The sequence below is a fragment of the Labeo rohita genome, chromosome 19 (assembly GCF_022985175.1).
Source record: "Labeo rohita strain BAU-BD-2019 chromosome 19, IGBB_LRoh.1.0, whole genome shotgun sequence".
Taxonomy (NCBI): Eukaryota; Metazoa; Chordata; class Actinopteri; order Cypriniformes; family Cyprinidae; genus Labeo; species Labeo rohita.
Window position 1 is genome coordinate 25,073,888 of NC_066887.1, and position 18,360 is coordinate 25,092,247.

An 18,360-nucleotide genomic window follows, 5' to 3' on the forward strand; every position below is an offset into this window, starting at 1 on the left:
CCAGAAAATATGTGCTTAAGTCAAATTCAGTATATAAAAACATAAGATAATATTCAATTTCACAAATGCGTAAAAAAAAACCCACCACTTTACAGTGCGTCATCTCCTCAATCATCAGAAATCGCCTTCATTATGATCAACAAAGCTGTCTATATGGTAACTGTGTGCAATGACAGCTTTGTTGATTGTAACGGGGGCCATCTTTTATAGCCATATATCTCTTCACTTGCTCTGACAAACAGGATGTTTGTGTAAACCCAGCAACCCTAGCAAATAAAAATAGTTATTTTCTTTGACTTGGGTATGTATTGGTGCAGGCGTATTAACCCAGAGGTTTTTAAAGCGTACAAACAAAGGCCTCATTTCCGCAGAGCACTTTGCACTTACATTTCTTTATGCAAACTTCTCTAAAGGCATAAATACGCTTGAAATGTTTTCTATAAGTGAATCTTTTTTCAATTCAAGCTGTTTACATGCAGATGTAAGTAATCCGTGGAAATGAATAATTTGTCTGTATATAATTTGCATCGCTGCAATTACAATATTTACTCTAATGTGTTGTTTTAGCAGCTGCAGTATACACAAAACATCTGCCCAGAAATGATCCTTCAGAGGTCACACTTAGCTCATCTGAATTTTCAAAAAATAAAGTCAATTATAAAAGAAGCACATTTCTCATTTAATGGCCAGTGTCACCAGAAGGCACAAAACAGGTGTCATGCCACATTCGTGATATATTTGATCATGATTATGATGCATTAGCAAGTGTCAGACTAAGCGCTGCTATTTTTCACTATCAGAAATACGGCTCTATGTCAGAGTCATAAATCTCCTCCATTGTACAGTGGAATGGTCACCTTCCGGGATATAAAAAAAAAAAGATGCTGAGATGAGCTGAAGCAAAGCCGAACTGACTGTTTCGAATCCCGAAGCAGCCAAGGACACTAATGTCACCTGAAACACAGGCTTATGAATAGCAATGAATCCTTTACGTCATGCTGTGTGGGTATTAAGAATGACTGTATTGATCTGAATGAGTAAGATGAAGCAGAGGGTAAATGGAGGGAAGAGGAAAAAGACCTGATGAATGAGAAATACTGAAACAAAGGGCTAATAGGTGTTGGATCTAAAACTACGAACAGACTTTTAGAGAAAATTTTGGCTGGGAAGGGAAACGGTGGCCTAGTCCTTTCAGAAGTTCTTCTATTTATGTATGATATTATAATGCAAAGTTTTAGCATGTCCCAATTTTTCTTTTGCTTTCAGGAGAGCGGCTCCGTCTACTTGCAGTTCTCGTGCTCCACTGGCCTGCAGCTGGAGGTCATTTTTGAAGTTCTGGAGGAGTTTGATTGGACGGCTTTTTCTGTGGTTACCACACGCCACCACGGCTATGAGGACTTCCTGGCCATGGTAGAGGGCATGATAGATGGCTCCTTCATCGGCTGGGAGAGAAAGAGCGTGGTGATGCTCAACCTGACTGATGACCCGGGAGGGGCTCGCACACGCAGGCTGCTAAAGGAGAATGAAGCACAGGTCAGGAGTGAGAATATGAATGCAGTGAAGTGTGAAAGTCTGAAACCACTGGTAAAATGCTTCTATTTGCATCCTCTTGTAATTGAAAAAATTTCACTTACAAATGCCAAGTTCTGTCACGGAAGCAAACTGATGATATTCACAGCATCATGTTGCATACACAGCCAAAGAGCTTGCAGCTTTACAATTAAATGGCTGGTTAGCATTCACTAGAGCATTTTGTTGCACCCTCCTCCTCCCCAGCTCCACCTGTATAGAGCTGCTACGGGTTATTATATATGCTACTTGTGCAGAGGCACTCACAGCATGTATTGGCACTAGTACTCTAAGTTCCTGTGCTTGTTTTGCAGCAGCAGCAATAACCAACATCAGCAGCATATCAGATCTACTCCTCCAAGGGCAAATACATTAACACTGTCATATCCATCACCATGCTAAAATCTTCCAAGAGTTTTCATAATAGAAATTACAAAGTTTTTAGTGAAAAGTCAACATTTTAGTTTAAAAATAAACACATCAGGATAGTATTTGGCTTGTCTCTCTTTTGCTTTAATGACAGCAGCACTCGAGCAGCTGCTTGAACTCAACAAGCTTGTCTAAAACCTGATGATCATGTTCTCCAGCATGATCTGAGAATGATCAAAGAGCATCTTGAGCATCAATGAAAACAAGAACATCCAACTGTCTGTACAAAGGAGTCACATGATCACTGTTACAATTTTACTTGTGTTTTATTAATTATATAGAAATTATGCAGGATTATTTTCCTTTTTCTATTTTTTCTCTTTATTTATTAATTTATGCTTTTTTCATTTTTTTATTTGTATTTTATTTTATTGGTAACACTTTGCAATAAGGTAATTTGTAAACAATGTATTAACTAACATGAACTAACAATGAACAATACATTTATTGCATTTATCAATTTTTGTGTGTTACTTAATACAAATACAGTTTTTCATTGTTAGTTCATGTTAGTCCACAGTGCATTAACTTGTGATTTTTAATAATACATTAGTAAAAGGTTGAAATTAACATGAATTAAGATTAATAAATGCTGTAGATATTATTCATTCATAGTTCATCTTAACTAATGTACTTAACTAATGTTAACTATTGAAACCTTATTGTAAAGTGTCACCATTTTATTTACCCTTTTTTTTTTTTTTTTTTTTTTTTACATTTTTTCCAGATAATTTGTCTATCTGTCTATTTATCTACTTATCCATCTTTTATTTATTTATTTTATTTGACTTATTTCCAGATTCAAATCCCAGATTTTCTGATGTTCATCCATTCATTCATTCATTCATTCATTCAATTTCAAAAGCTGACTTTCTTGTACATCATTTTACGTCTTTATTTAAATTATCAAATGTTTATTTTATTTTTTTATTTTATTTCATTTTATTTCCAAGTAAATAATAGCTCTTATCATTATTATCTTATTTTAATTGTCTTATCATTATTACTATTGTCTTATCACAATTGTTTATATTCATTCATTCATTTAAATCAAATCTCAAAAGCTCACTTTTGTGTACATCATTTTAAATCTTTATTTAAATCATAAAATGTTTATTTCTAGGTTTAAAGCCTAAAAATCTTTAGTGATATTTTTTTTTTATTTTATTTTCAAATTGTTTATTTCCAGGTAAATAACAGCCTTTATAGTGAGATCTTATTATTATTAATATTATCTTATTTTAATAGTCTTATCATCATTATCATTATTATTATTATTATCTTATCATAATTGTTTAAATATAGAGGGAGAGATTTGTTATTGGGATAGCTCACATTTAAAGCCAAAATCTTGGTAATTCCCAAGTTTTCATAAATAACATTCTTGTTTAATCTGTTACTAATCCGTTTAGTGAACTGCTCTGGAAGCTCTTTCTCTCTATTGCAATTGTCCAGTTCATTCTCTTCCACTTTTTCGCTTCCTTTCATTGAACTATCGTTCCCACTCCACCAGCTCCCATTTCATTTTTTTTCCCCTTTTTAATTCAAAGTGGCTTCTCTGGCAGCGCAATTAACAACTGTATTACCAAATCAGTCTTGTTTAATTATAGAAGTATGAATATGACAACGAAAAGAGAAAAGACAGCTCTAATGCCCCAGAGCAATTATTCCATAGCACTCCAAAATCAGCAACATAAGGTAAAGCTCCTCAAGCGTTCGCCAAGTCACTTCCTCCATATTCCCAGCTTGATTTCTCGATTAACCTTCTCTCTCATCGCTCATGTATTCGTTCCACTCTTTCTTTTTCTTCTGTCCCTCGCTCTCTCACTCTCCTGCGTTCTTTGGCCTTTACGTGAAGGCTCCCAAAGAGAAGGAGGTCGCGTGACCTACGAAAGGGGAGATGGCATCTGTAATGTTACTGAGCAGCGTGACATTAAATGACAGTTTCCATCTGACCCAAAGGTGGCCAACTCAATTCCCCACAGGACTGGCTATGCCAGCAGACATCCTCGACGTTCAACGACTTGACTGATTAATTCTCCACAGTGTCCAAGCACCCAGACTTTCAGACCCTAATCAGTGACTGATACAGGTGCACATTCAAAGTGCCTGTCACAGTTCCCGCATGGAAAAGTACGAGGAAAAAATTGGGGTCAGCTTGATGCAATGTGATAGGAACTTTTTCGTTTTTTCTCGCCGTGATTAAACGTCAGTTCGGTTTTTGTAAGGGCCCAACAGACACATGCTACATCAAAGTGCAGATGTTATCGACTAGCTTTGTTATAAATGTAAAAACTCTGCCTCCAGTGATTTGCTTTGAAACACAAGCTTACTAGCTTTATTTTATTTTAATAAGCTTCACCAAAAAGACCAGCATGATAATAAATTGTAAATGTAAAATGTAAACTGCTCCATTATCAAAACTGCTATCAAATAATCCATTCCTTCTTCACACGTGTTTAACCCTCAGAGACCCATCGTAGAAGAAATGCAACAGTTAAGAAAAAAGCAATCAATTCATGAATCATTTTCACTAAAATGTGGGTTAAAAATAACAGATAATAGTAGGCGATACTCTAAAAATGAAGAAAAATGTGCATATTGATGCTAAAGTCAAAATCCGTTGATGCATTTCTTAGTGATATTTTATTCTTTTGAACAGAGAAAATTTTTTGACATTTTTTGTTAAAATATATTAGTGCCAAAAAATTGTTTTCTGTTTTTCTGTTGTTGTTATAAAGAGGTGCCTATTAATTCAATTATTCCATTAATTGTATTTATTCCATTTTTTCTGTTGTTTTGTCATTTTGCTGTAACAAAATATAATTTTTCAAATAAGAGGTATCGGAAATAAATACATTATATTTAAAATATGCTTTAATATGAATAATTGTTGCAGTATTTAAATGGTCAAAAAATGAAATTTATGAACTTATCATCACTGTATTTTTTTTTATCATTACTGTAAAACATTTACTTGATGTTAAAAAAAATTAAATCTTAATTAATTAATTGCAACACAGGGTATTTAATTTTTATAAAGTCTTTTAAACCATACTAGAAAGCAAAATGTCTAAACAAAGTGTTTTTATTTATTTATTCTAGGGCTGTCAAACGATTAATCGTGATTGCATACAAAATAAAAGTTAGAGTTTGCCTAATATATGTGTGTGTACTGTGGAATTATGATGTGTATATATAAATACACACAAATTAATGTATATATTTAGGAGAAATATGTTATTTATGTACAAAATATTTTTATTTATATATAATATAAATTATAAAAATTATAATAAATACATATAAATATTTGTTAAATATATACATGAATATGTTTGTATTTATATATACATAATAATTACACACAGTACACACACATATATTACACAAACTCAATCTTTTATTTTGTATGCGATTAATTACGATTAATTGTTTGACCTAATTTATTTATTTGTAGCTTATAAAAACTTGGTCATGCTAAGGATAATGCATATTTTAGCCTTTAAACATGTTTTTTATAAGGCTTTTATTTATATATATTAAGATTTCTAAAGAAAATGATTAAAGGCTAAAACTATCGTATTACGAATATCAATGCTTGGGCCTCTGAGGTTAAAATGGGAATAAATGGAACCATCTACAGTGCCAACAACATGTCAGCGTTTGCATTGCAAGGGTCAACAATGTTAGATGTTTATATGTAAAGATTTTCATTCATTTTTGCCCATTTATTTAGCTTTTTTGAAGGAGAAAAAAAAAAACCCACACAGAGAATAAGACCCATGGCCATTGAAAAAACATCTGGGGGTGTAGTCCAATAGCCGGAGCCTAGCCTTGCCCCTGCTGGAAGGTCTATTGATTCCACACTTGTACTTTCGCTACAGTTGTTATAGTGTAGGAATTGGTGGAGGAGTGTAGGTCACCAGTCAACAACTCTCAAGAGTAGTTTTATCTCCCTGTCAGGAGCCTGTGGCTACATGTCGACAAGTGGGATAAGCAACCCATCTCCAGCAAGAAAAACAACACCCCTGCACATCGAAGTAATTTTAAGATGTCTGACATCCCTGACCTTTTTCTGAAACGTGTGAAGAAAAAGCCCTCGTACACCACTTCCCTGGTTCGAGGTGTGCAAAAACACCCTTGGTCATGCTAAGGATATTGAAGAACATGAGTTAGCGCATGTATAACAAGATGACCGGATCACTCTGTTCCGATGGGACAATCTCTGAAATCATAAAAGTATCATGAGCAGCCAGAAAGAGCGTATTGAGCTTGATGGTTGTAATACATTTATTTTTTTGTTGAGCTCTCTTAAAGTCACCACGAGATTCATTTTCTAGCTTGCATTCATCAGTATTCTTTGCATGGCCAAAGATGTTTTTATAACCCCCAAACCTTCCTTTTCTTCCTTAATGTGACCTGTTTTAGAGTAAATCTGTATATTTAATGAGAAAGAAGTGGATCAAGTTATTTAATTTTCATTAAAGTAGATCTCCACTTTCAGAACAACTATTTACAAAAAATTTACTCACCCCCTTGTCATCCAAGATGTTTATGTCTTTCTGTCATGAAGAAATTATGGTTTTTGAGGAAAGCATTTCAGGATTTTTTTCTCCATATAATGGACTTCATTGGTGCCCTGATTTTGAACTTCCAAAATGTAGTTTAAATACAACTTCAAAGGGCTCTAAATGATCCCAGCTGAGGAAGAAGGGTCTTATCTAGCGAAATGATCTGTCATTTTTTTTCCGGAAAATAAAAATTTGTATACGTTTTGAGCACAAAATCTAAGAAAGCGAACGCGCAAAGACTAAGGAAGTGCATGTAAGTCAAATGCTGTTTACAAACAAAATGGTACAACGATGTCAGACAATTCTGAAATTGTAGGAGAAAATAAGAGTTTTTCACCATACTCTACCTTTTCGAGCCGGAATACACAGATGATGAACTTAGACGTGATTCGTAGTGTCGTGGACGTGCATCCCAGAGCCTGTGCTACACCATCTTTTGTGCTTAAAAATGACTGATCACTAGATAAGACCCTTCTTCCTCTGCTGGGATCGTTTAGAGCCCTTTGAAGCTGCATTTAAACTACATTTTGGAAATTCAAAATCGGGGCACCATACCAGTCCATTATATAGAGAAAAATCCTGAAATGCTTTCCTCAAAAACCATAATTTCTTCACGACTGAAGACAAAAAGACATGAACGTCTTGGATGACAAGGGGGTAAGTAAATTATTTGTAAATTGTTCTGGAAGTGGAGTTCTCCTTTAAAGACATAGTTAACTCAAAAATGAAATTACCCCATGATTTATTCACCCTCAAGCCGTCCTAGGTGTATATGACTTTCTTCTTTCAGACGAATACAGTTCAGGTAAAATTAAAAAATGTCCTAGCTCTTCCAAGCTTTATAATGACAGTTGAAATTTTTTGCAAAATAAAGTGCATTCATCCATCATAAAAAGTACTCCACACGTACTGCATACACCTTTATAAACCGTAATCTCTTGCTAAGCATAGTGTAAGCTCCTATGAGAATATGCTAGTCTCATGAGAGCCAAGTTTTGTTTACAACAAAGGAAAACCACTCTTTTCTCAGCTTATATCGAAATCCTCTGACATTTTTCTTCACAAATCCTTGTTTTGTACTTCTAATTCGTGACCAGTGTTTTGTTTTGTTTTGTTCTCTCCACTGCGCTTCCATGTTTGTCACCGCATTTGTCTACGTCCTACGTCATCCGCTGGATGCCACTCTCGCGTACAACAGTTAGCATAAGCTAGAGATTACGGTTTTTAAAGTTGTAAATATTGATGTTCTTATACAAACGCATTGCTTTGCCTCAGAAGGCCTTTATTAACCCCCTGAAGCTGTGTGGAGTACTTTTATGATGGATAGATGCACTCTTTTGGGCTTCAAAATCTCAACAGCCATTCACTGCCATTATAAAGCTTGGAAGAGCCAGGACATATTTTTAATATAACTCTGATTGTATTTGTCTGAAAGAAGAAAGTCATATACACCTAGGACGGCTTGAGGGTGAGTAAATCATGGGGTAATTTTTATTTGTGGGTAAACGATCTCTTTAAACATTCTAAAGATTATTTTCTTCACAATAATTTACACCACTGATCATCATGCACAATAAAACCAGGAATGAGCATTAAGTTAAATATGTTTAAGTTAAAAAGTGAATGCTTTTTTGAATACTTATTCCTGTCTTCCTTTGCTACTCTTTACAGGTGCGACTGCTATATTGCTCACAGGAAGAGGCGGAGCACATTTTTAGGGCTGCATGGGCATCAGGGCAGGCTACTCCCTCACATATGTGGTTTGCGGTGGGCCCAGGTCTGTCTGGACTCGGTCTTGAGGGTTTACCCAAGGCTCTGTTCGCTGTGCGACCACAGGGATGGAGGGACGAGCCACGGCGGCGAATTGCAAAGGGTGTGTCGGTACTGACACACGGTGCTATGGCTTTACGTAGGGAGTACGCTGGGGCCCGAGGGACAAGCTTCGCTGGGAACTGCGTGATGGATGGAAATCAAACACAGAGGGTACCAGACAGAATCAGGTGAGAAAACAGTTAAAGAAAAGTTTCATCCAAAACCGAGAAGAAAGATAAAGGGCATACTCTACTGTTTTGGGGTCAGTAAGGTTTTTTAAATGTTTTTGAAAGAAGTCTCTTATGAAATGCAAAAATACAGTAAAAATAGTATTATTGTAAAATATTATTGCAATTTAAATGAACTATTTCTTATTTGAATATATTTTAAAATATAAATAATTCCTGTGATGTCTAAGCTGAATTTTCAGCATCATTTCTCCAGTCTTCAGTGTCATATGATCCTTCAAGAATCATTCTCATATGCTGATTTGCTGCTTAAAAACACCTTCTTATCATCATTGTTGAACAGTGTGAGAATCTTACTGACCCCAAACTTTTGAAAGGACCTAATTTTGTAAAGACTTCATAAAATCACTTGATGAGCACAGATGTGGAGGCATTTCTCTTTCTAGTATGAATTTGATTGAATGTGTGCTGCAGGATGAGTCGTCAATATTTGGTAGATTTTCAGCAAAAAAATAAAGTAAATAAATGTGAATATCCACTAAAAGTAAATTCTGACAACATTTAGGTATATGTTATTTTTGGAAATTTTAAAAAAGTTATTGGAGTACACGACCAGTCAAATGTTTTTGAACAGCAAGTGTTTTAATGTTTTTAAAGAAGTCTCTTCTGCTCACCAAGCCTGCATTTATTTGATCTAAGGTACAGCAAAAACAGTCAAATTTAAAATAATTTATTACTATTTAAAATAACTGTTTTCTATTTGAATATATTTTGAAATGTAATTTATTCCTGTGATCAAAGCAAAATTTTCAGCATCATTACTCACATCACATGATCCTTCAGAAATCATTCTAATATTATCACTATTATTATCAGTATTTAAAACACTTTAATTAATAAGTTTTTTTTTTTTTTCAGGATTCTTTGATGAATAGAAAGATCCAAAGATCAGCATTTATCTAAAATTAAAAGCTTTTGTAACATTATACACTATACCATTCAAAAACTTTGTGTCAGTATATTTTTTTGGGAAAGAAATTATAGAAATCAATACTTTTATTTATCAATAATGTTTTAAATTGTTTAAAAGTGATGATAAATACATTTATAATGTTACAAAAGATTTCTATTTCAGATAAATGCTATTCTTTGAACTTTCTATCCATCAAAGAAATCTGAAAAAAATCTACTCAGCTGTTTTCAACATAATAATAAATAATAAATGTGACCCTGGACCACAAAACCAGTCATAAGGGTCTTTTTTTCAAAATTGAGATTTATACATCACATGAAAGCTGAATAAATAAGCTTTTCATTGATGTATGGTTTGTTAGGATAGGGCAATATTTGGCCGAGATACAACTATTTAAAAATCAAGAATCTGAGGGTGCAAAAAAATCAAAATATTGAGAAAATCGCCTTTTAAAGTTCTTCAAATAATGTTCTTAACAATGTATATGACTAACCAAAATTTAAGTTTTCATACATTTACAGTAGGAATTTTACAAAATATCTTTATGGAACATGATCTTTACTTAATTTCCTAATGATTTTTGCCATAAAAGAAAAATCAATAATTTTGACCCATACAATGTATTTTTGGCTATTGCTACAAATAAACCCCAGCGACTTAAGACTGATTTTGTGGTCCAGGGTCACAAATGTGTTTTGAGCAGCAAATCAGAATATTAGAATGATTTTTGAATGATCATATGGCTGGAGTAATGATGCTAAAAATTCAGCTTTGAAATCACAGAAATAAATTATATTTTAAAATATGTTTAAATAGAAAACAGTTGTTTTAAATCATAAAAATATTTCAAAATGTTACTGTTTTTGCTGTACTTTGCATCAGATAAATGCAGGCTTGGTGAGCAGAAGAGACTATTTTAAAAAACATTAAAAATCTTCATCTTCAAACGTTTTTGACTGGTAATGTACGTTTTACAAGAAAATACTTTCTACTTATAATTTAATGTTTAATTAAATGTGTCTCTTGCTATTTCTTTGTAATTATTTGTGAAATTTACTAGCCGTTTCTAAGTGAAAACTGTTTCGCCACCAAATCATTTTCAGCTGAAACTCTGATCCATAAAACATGCATTTTACTTTTATGGGGTCTTTAGATAATCATGAACAAGTATTTATTTATTTTTAACCATGATCCTCACGAGTGTGCAGGGAGAAATGTGTCCAGCTGCATTTGAAAGAATAAAAGTACTGACCCAAATGCAGTTCTGACTCATTCCGCTCAAATTTGTTAACGCATTCATTTGATAATAAATATTTATTACATTTTTGTTGTAATATATCTCCCCACAGACTCCTAACACAAACTGAAATCTTTATTTCAGGCCGTGCATCATGTTAATTATGTATGAACACTACATTGACTTTGTACTGTTAGAGGAAATGGCCCTAAACCGGGTGCATCATGAACGGCAAAACAAAAAAAAAATCTAACGAGTTCCCGTTTCATCTCTTGCAGCACAAAATTCAAAGAGCGGTGCCAAACAGTGCGACTGTGATGACTTATCAAAAACCCGTGTTGTCTGTTTCCTGGGTCTCTTTTCACCCATCACCCCAATGAGGCCACATGTGTTCAGTCACACACACACGCCCTTAACCTGCGTTTGATTTGTGTTTGACAGCCCATACTGCAGGGATTTGCTGCCTGTCAGTCATGCTTCTCACAAATCACTCAATCTCCAAAAAACTGTGGCCTCAAACAGCACCGTCGACTTGCCTTTTATGGTGGGGGGAGCGCTCTGAAGTGTTCGTGTCACTCAGCTATGAACTGAGAGAATCATAAATCTTTTAACCACCTTCAAAAGTCAATCACTTAAACATGCCATCAGGTTAGGTTAGCTGACCCGGCCAGTTCATTTTCATACTGAGCATTCTCTGAAGCCTGCTTTACAAGCACCGTTATCAATCATCCGATTTTGTTTGATGTGACATCTGCATACTAGGTGTAACCAAAATGATCCATATTTTAAAATGAATTTCTCTACTCTTCGCCCGAAGAGGGATTTGCGTCTCTACCTCAAAGTATTGCAACATCTACTCCTTCAGGGAGACAGCGGACAGCCTGTACACTTTGAGTTGCTGCTATATTTTGCTCAAGGTTTTCTCATTGATCTCTATTCATTAGCGCTAAGCACGGGATCTCATCTATAGATTCTTTACGAGTGTTTTCCGTACAGGATTTTTTCCATTGCTTCCCTCTCATTTAATTTTCTTCCTTATTTTGAAATCATTGCAAACTGCATTTGAACAAACTCATATCCGATCTTCATGCTCTTCATATTGATTAAAGCGGTGGGGGAATAGGACACCATTAGTACATTCTGCATAGCTTTTTATAGGTTAGTCACGGAGTGCATTTTTCGTTCTCTACTTAATTTTTTTTTTAACGGAGATGTCTTCAACATGTCTGGATCACATTCAGTTCCAAAAAAAAGAAGAAATTGTAGTTTGCATGTTTTCTATTTTTGGAACCATTAAGATGACATTATTTTCCTGACAAATAAGCATATTTTCCTTCCACATTCTCATTACAGCAATATATCCAGATATTTTACTTTTGAGTCTATTTGTAGTTCTCATTATTTTCAATGGTGAGTCTCATTAGGTTCTCATTAAATTACCTTACCATTTAAAAAATATACCATTATTTATTTCACAGTACGGTAATGAGTAAGAGATTTTTCTTTTTTTTTTTTTGGTGTGTTCTAATAATGAGAATTTGGGTTAAATGGTCATGAAAATAATGTCACAATGCAAAGACAGTGTTCTTTTCGACCCCATTAGCTTTAATTGTGTGGACAAAAAAAATATGTCGTACAGGTTTAAAACAACATGAGGGTGATAAAATGAGGATGGAACTATCTGTTCATTGGTCCTACAAATAGGATGCCTTTTCTTTAAAATTAAAATTAGCCCATTATTTACTCACCCTCCAGGCATCCTAGGTGTATATGACTTCCTCCTTTGAGATGAATCCAATCGGAGTTATATTAAAAATTTTCCTGGCACTTCTAAGCCTTAGAATGGGATGGGCGGGTGTTTCTTTTCATCAGTCCAAAACAAGTCCAATAAAGTGCATCCTTCCATAATAAAAAGTGCTCCACATGGCTCTGTGGGGAGAATAAAGTCCTCCTGTAATAATCGCTAAATGTAAAAATCACTTTAATCTAGTTTGCGCCAGCTGGTCGTACGTGGAAGCCTTTCCGGGGCGGATGACGTAGGATGTTGGCGATGCGCTGGTGAGTCTTGCACAAACCACTGTTTGTTTACAGGAGCACAGGAAGCACAGTTTCCTTACTTTAGCAAAGGAGAACCAGTCTCCTCTTGGTTTATATTGAAATCCTCTGACATGTTTTTTTACAAATCCTCATTTTGAATCTCTAATTCATGACCGGTGTTGTGTTTCTCCACGGCGTGTTTGCGTTTGTCACTTCTGAGCCGGCGCATGCACAATCCCGACGGCTCCTGTGCACGATTAAAGTGATTGTTGCGTTTTACATGTTAATATTTTTCTTACACGAAGGCATCGATTCACTACAGATGGTTTTTATTCACCCCCCTGAGCCATGTGAGGCACTTTTTACTATGGATGGATGCACTTTATTGGACTTGATTTTGCTTGATGAAGAGAAACACCCATTTATGCCATTCTAAAGCTTGGAAGTGCCAGGATCATTTTTAATATAACTTTGATTGGATTCATCTGAAAGAAGGAAGACATATACACCAAGGATCTCTGGAGGGTGAGAAAATAATGGGTAATTTTCAGTCATTTTCATTTTTGGTTGAACTATCCCTTTAACTAAAATGTATTTTCTCTTTCTTTTATTTGGTTTTTAACTGAAGTATATTGAAAGCCTGTTTCTTCCAGCAAGTGTGACTGTTTATCTCACAATAGAGTGGTACAGGTATGATGACAGAACCTGGAAGTCTAATTAGCCACTGATTCCTTTGAGATTTTCCTATGGGATTTTAAAATGAGTTTTTCCATTTATGAGTAAAATAAAGCCTGTGGTAAACATAACTTGATAATATTTTGAAGTGTTCCACAACATAAAAAGCACACACTCGTCCCGAAAATGCAAAATTAAGCCATTATGTTTTTGAAAATGTTTATTTCTAATAAGTAACTAAAAATAAGTTTGGGGTGTAAGTGTGTGCAGTTTGTTGTAAAATAAAACGTCAAAGTGTTGTCAAGTTATGTTTACCACAGGCTTTATTCCATTTGAAAATGTCACAGGAAAATGTCGAAGGATCTAGCGGAAAATGATGACATACCTGCACCACTTTATTGTGATATTTTTCTCACAATTCTGAGTTTATAACTAAATTCTGAGAAAAAAAAGTCAGCATTGCAAGATATAAACTTTTGCAAACTATAAGAACTACAGTGCATGCATAAGTATTATGTAATTTGATATTTTGGTCGTATTTTTTTTCCCCAAGCACATTTTACCAATTTCAGACCACATCAATCTTAATAACTGCTAGTGATTATGTATTTAATCATTTATAAGTGACATATATGTGTTAACAAAGGCTGGAAGTGATAAATGCATAGATGTGCATAATTATTTAGCAGGTTTACTCTTACAGGTTAAATGCTCTAAAAAAAGAGATTGACAGTAAATCACACTGAAAAGTCACAAATTGTTAAATGCCCATGAGCAATATTCAAAACTAATGCAAAACAGAAATTGCTAAATTTAATCATGACCACTGGACAGCGAAATGCTCATTGGGTCAGCAGGGTCAGAAAAAAAAATGTATGTTAACAATGAAGAATTAGGTGTGAAACCACCTTGATCGCCCCCATTTTCCAGAACTGCAACCTACCTGGAGGCTCCGGTCTCCAAGGTAGAGACTCAGAGACTTTGCTAAGATAAAAAATGCTGAAACATAACCCCCACTTAACGTGAATCACATGCTGTGTAACTGTGATTATGAAATATATGAAGACTGATTGTTTGGAAAGGTTTTATGAACAGAGTGATTCTTGACGTATCAGCACCAGTTCAAGATGGACAGAGTGGAAGTGGTGAGGGGCTTTCAGGGTTAGAGATGGACTAAAAATGCGCTACCGATACTTACTGCCAGATTCTTGAAGATATATTCTTGAAAAAGTGGTACAAGAGGATGTGATGGTCACTAAAATAACAAGAGTCACTATCTGTCTATAAAACCAATAAAACTCAGTCTTCATCTATTTCACAACACTTCAGGATGGTACACCTTGTACTCTTGGAGACTCCAGGTAGGTTGCAGTTGTGGAAAAGGGTCTTGTGCTTGCTGACCCAATGAACATTTTGCTGTCCTGTGGTCATGAATACATTTTGCAATTTCTGTATTGCACTAGTTTTGAATATTATCAGGGACATTTAATAATTTTTATATTTTAATAATAATTTTTAAAGAGTTAAATCTCTTCTGTTTTTTTGGTGCATTTTACCTGTAAAAGTAAACCTGCTTAATAATTATGCACACCTGAATCTAAGGCATTTTTCACTTCCAGCCCTTGTTAACAAGCATACGTGACCCTGGACCACAAAACCAGTCATAAGAATCAATTTTTTGAAACTGAGGTTTATACTTCATCTGAAATCTGAATAAATAAGGTTTCCATTGATGTATGGTTTGTTAGGATAGGACAATATTTAAAAATCTGGAAAATTGCCTTTAAAGTTGTCCGAATGAAGTTCTTAGCAATGCATATTACTAATCAAAAATAAAGTTTTGATATATTTAAGATAGGAAATTACAAAACATCTTCATGGAACATGATCTTTACTTTGACCCATACAATATATTGTTGACTATTGCAACAAATATACCCGTGCTACTTATGACTAGTTTTGTGGTCCAGGGTCACATATATCACTTATAAATGATTAAATACAAAATTAATAGTAGTTATTAAGACTGATGTGGTTTGGAATTGGTAAAATGTGACCAAAATATTGCATAATAATTATGCACGCACTGTAAAAAAAAAAAAAAAATCATAATTAAGAGAAAATAAAAGATCAAAAAGATGTTTTTTTTTTTAATTGTGAGATGTAAGCACAGAATTCTGAGAAAATTGTACGAATTGCGAGATAAAAAGTTGCAATTACCGTTTTTATTTTTTTTATTCCATGGTGGAAAAGTGCTCCCATGGAAATATGACCTGAAATGTTTCATCATAAGTGTGGTGAGATTCATGTGGTCTCTCAGCTTACTTTGATTGATATTGATCACGCTTTCTAAGCTGTGAACCACCCATGCTTGATATTTGAGCTTGTGGTCATGTATTAGTGAAGTTGAATTGATTATTACAATGGTGGTCAGCTGGATAATGGAAAGTTACAATACAGCTTCTAGCATGAATAGGTTTCATCTACGATCCACTTCTGAGTTAATGAAATAATCAAATATCGCTTTGATTTATATTTCTTTTTCCTCATTATATCCCAGCATTATCTGCAGTCCAATCGATGGCACTAGTTCACAGATTACACGTCATACGGTTACTGTATATTATACAGATTCGTCTCTAACCGTCGTGCCGTTTAACCGTCTGCTCTGCGAACAGTATAGTGCAGTCACTCCAGATTAAATATGGAAGCAGATGTGCAGAAAGCTGTACCTAAATCAGTCATTACAAGCTGGCGCAGGAAACGTGAGCGCTGGCGTTACTATGAGTAAGCATATTGCAACAGACCTGTTGCCCCCTACTGCTAACTTTTTGTTACTGCTTTAGTTAATGGAGTGTGATGAATGCTCACCTGCACTCCTGCCCACTGTTATTCACCCTTCATCGCCTTTCTCCTTTCAGCCTTTTCACCCTATTTTGGGCCGTGTTCTCTCTGGTTTCTCATTGTTTTGATTTCTTTTAGTCTCTCGAATCCCCTTGCCTCTTTTTCCAGTCCTCCCATTTTTTCATCCCCGTGCATTTCTCAGCGCTTGCCCACTTTGGTAATAACTCTCCTCTCTCATCATGTCGACATTACTGTCCCCACTTTAATTCCATCTCTTTATCTCATACTCTTTGCTCTCTCTCGCACTCATTCTTTCCTGTTCCCTCCTTTTGTTGGCCCCCACTGTCTCATCCCTTCATTTTTCCTCTCTGCTCTCGTCTTGCCCCTGCGGGCAGCTCTAAAGAGGCACGCATGCGGTGTCGTTTTGCATGTAAATAGGATAATTGGTTATGGTGCACGGAATGCAGGGGAAAATATCACAGACTGTCACCAATGGAACTGATCTCGCAGCCACCCGGCTTCACCCACACACACACTTAAACTCAATCTTACTCTCACTCATTCACACACTCAAGGTCTGCTCCATCCCTCATTCGCTCACTCTTACGCCCACTTCCTTCTATTAACTCATGCTGTCTGTGCAGGATGTCGCAGCAGTATTGACGTCTTCAGCCAACTTCGCCAACTTCTCTCTCTCTCTCTCTCTCTCTCTCTCTCTCTGGTTGTGTTTCAACGTCTAGCGAGCTGCATATCTAGACAGATTTTTGGATCACGAGCACATTGGAACTTTCCTATATGGGCGCATTCAAATATTATTACTTTTGTAGCATTATTATAGTGTGTTTTAAATTTCCCTGCACAGGCTTCATTTTTGGGATCAGATTAGTCAAATATCATTGGTACATTAAACATTTTTATAGACTAATTTTTGGAGGCATCATAACTGCATTCAAACGATGTGTTTTAACATTGTAGAACATTCGTTGGCTTAAATTGTGCGTTTAAAGCATCCTACCTAGGCTGTATCTACAAAGAATATTTTTGGCAGCTGCACATCCAAGAATGATAACTATATTAGCGTCCACTAGCGACCAGTTCTCAGGATTGATTCTGATTCACTGATTCAGTGTTTTATTGTTTTATTGTTCATCAGCTGGAAAAAATCATTCTGAGAGTGATTCCAATGATGTTGTTTCTCTGTGTTTTTATTGTTATAGCTGTAGTGTGAATTATTCTTCATTATTGAGAAAGATTTTTAGAACTTATATCATTACCTTTATAGTTATCATCCCTGGTGTGAACAGGCCTTTAGACTGTGGTTTTAGCCATTATAGGCACATTTGAACATTTCTACCTGGATTTTTTTTTTTTTTTTTTTTGTGGGTACATTAAAAAAAAAATTCTACTCAGACAATTTCTGGACACTGTTCTGTAGATGCATTTGAATGGTCCCTCAGATTTTGGGCCTAGTAGGCATGTTTAAATGCATTTTTAGTCATTAGGCACATGCAAATGTTTCTCCATGTGTGCTTTCAAGCATTTCCATTTTGGAAATTATAAATATATTTGGAGGCTCCGACCTAGTCCATTTCATTAAGCAGCAGTTTTGACCAGCGTAGGTACAGTATGTTGAATGTTCATAGATAGCAGTTTTGGGCATTGTTAGAGTATTCCCTGCCAAGAATTCAAGATTACAGTATAACCTTACTAGCCTTTTTTGGCATCATAGCCAAATTTGAATGCTTCTGAATTGACTGCTATTTTAGCATGATACTTTGGAAGACTCCAACCTAGACAGTTACTAAAAACTGCACTTTTAGCAGCTTGGGTGCATTGGTTATTCATACCTAATATTTTTGGAGATCATAGGTTTTTTTTAGGTATTACAGTAGGCACATACAAATGTTACATCATAGGTGCTTCCAATCATTCCTACATTCACCAATTTTTGGCAACATGGATGCATTTGAATGCTTCAACCAAGACGTTTTCAACAAGGTGTGTTTAATGTTCATAGACATA

At 35.2% G+C, this 18,360-nt stretch overlaps 1 protein-coding gene across 1 annotated transcript in view; it reads left to right on the plus strand.

Annotated features, from left to right (window-relative positions):
• The window catches only part of grin2da (glutamate receptor, ionotropic, N-methyl D-aspartate 2D, a), a 64,841-nt gene that overhangs the window by 7,921 nt on the left and 38,560 nt on the right, over nucleotides 1-18,360 (plus strand). The window contains exons 2-3 of the mRNA XM_051137116.1: nucleotides 1,267-1,533; nucleotides 8,244-8,572. Of these exons, the coding sequence (XP_050993073.1) occupies nucleotides 1,267-1,533; nucleotides 8,244-8,572 (596 nt within the window). The remainder of the gene's footprint in view (nucleotides 1-1,266; nucleotides 1,534-8,243; nucleotides 8,573-18,360) is intronic.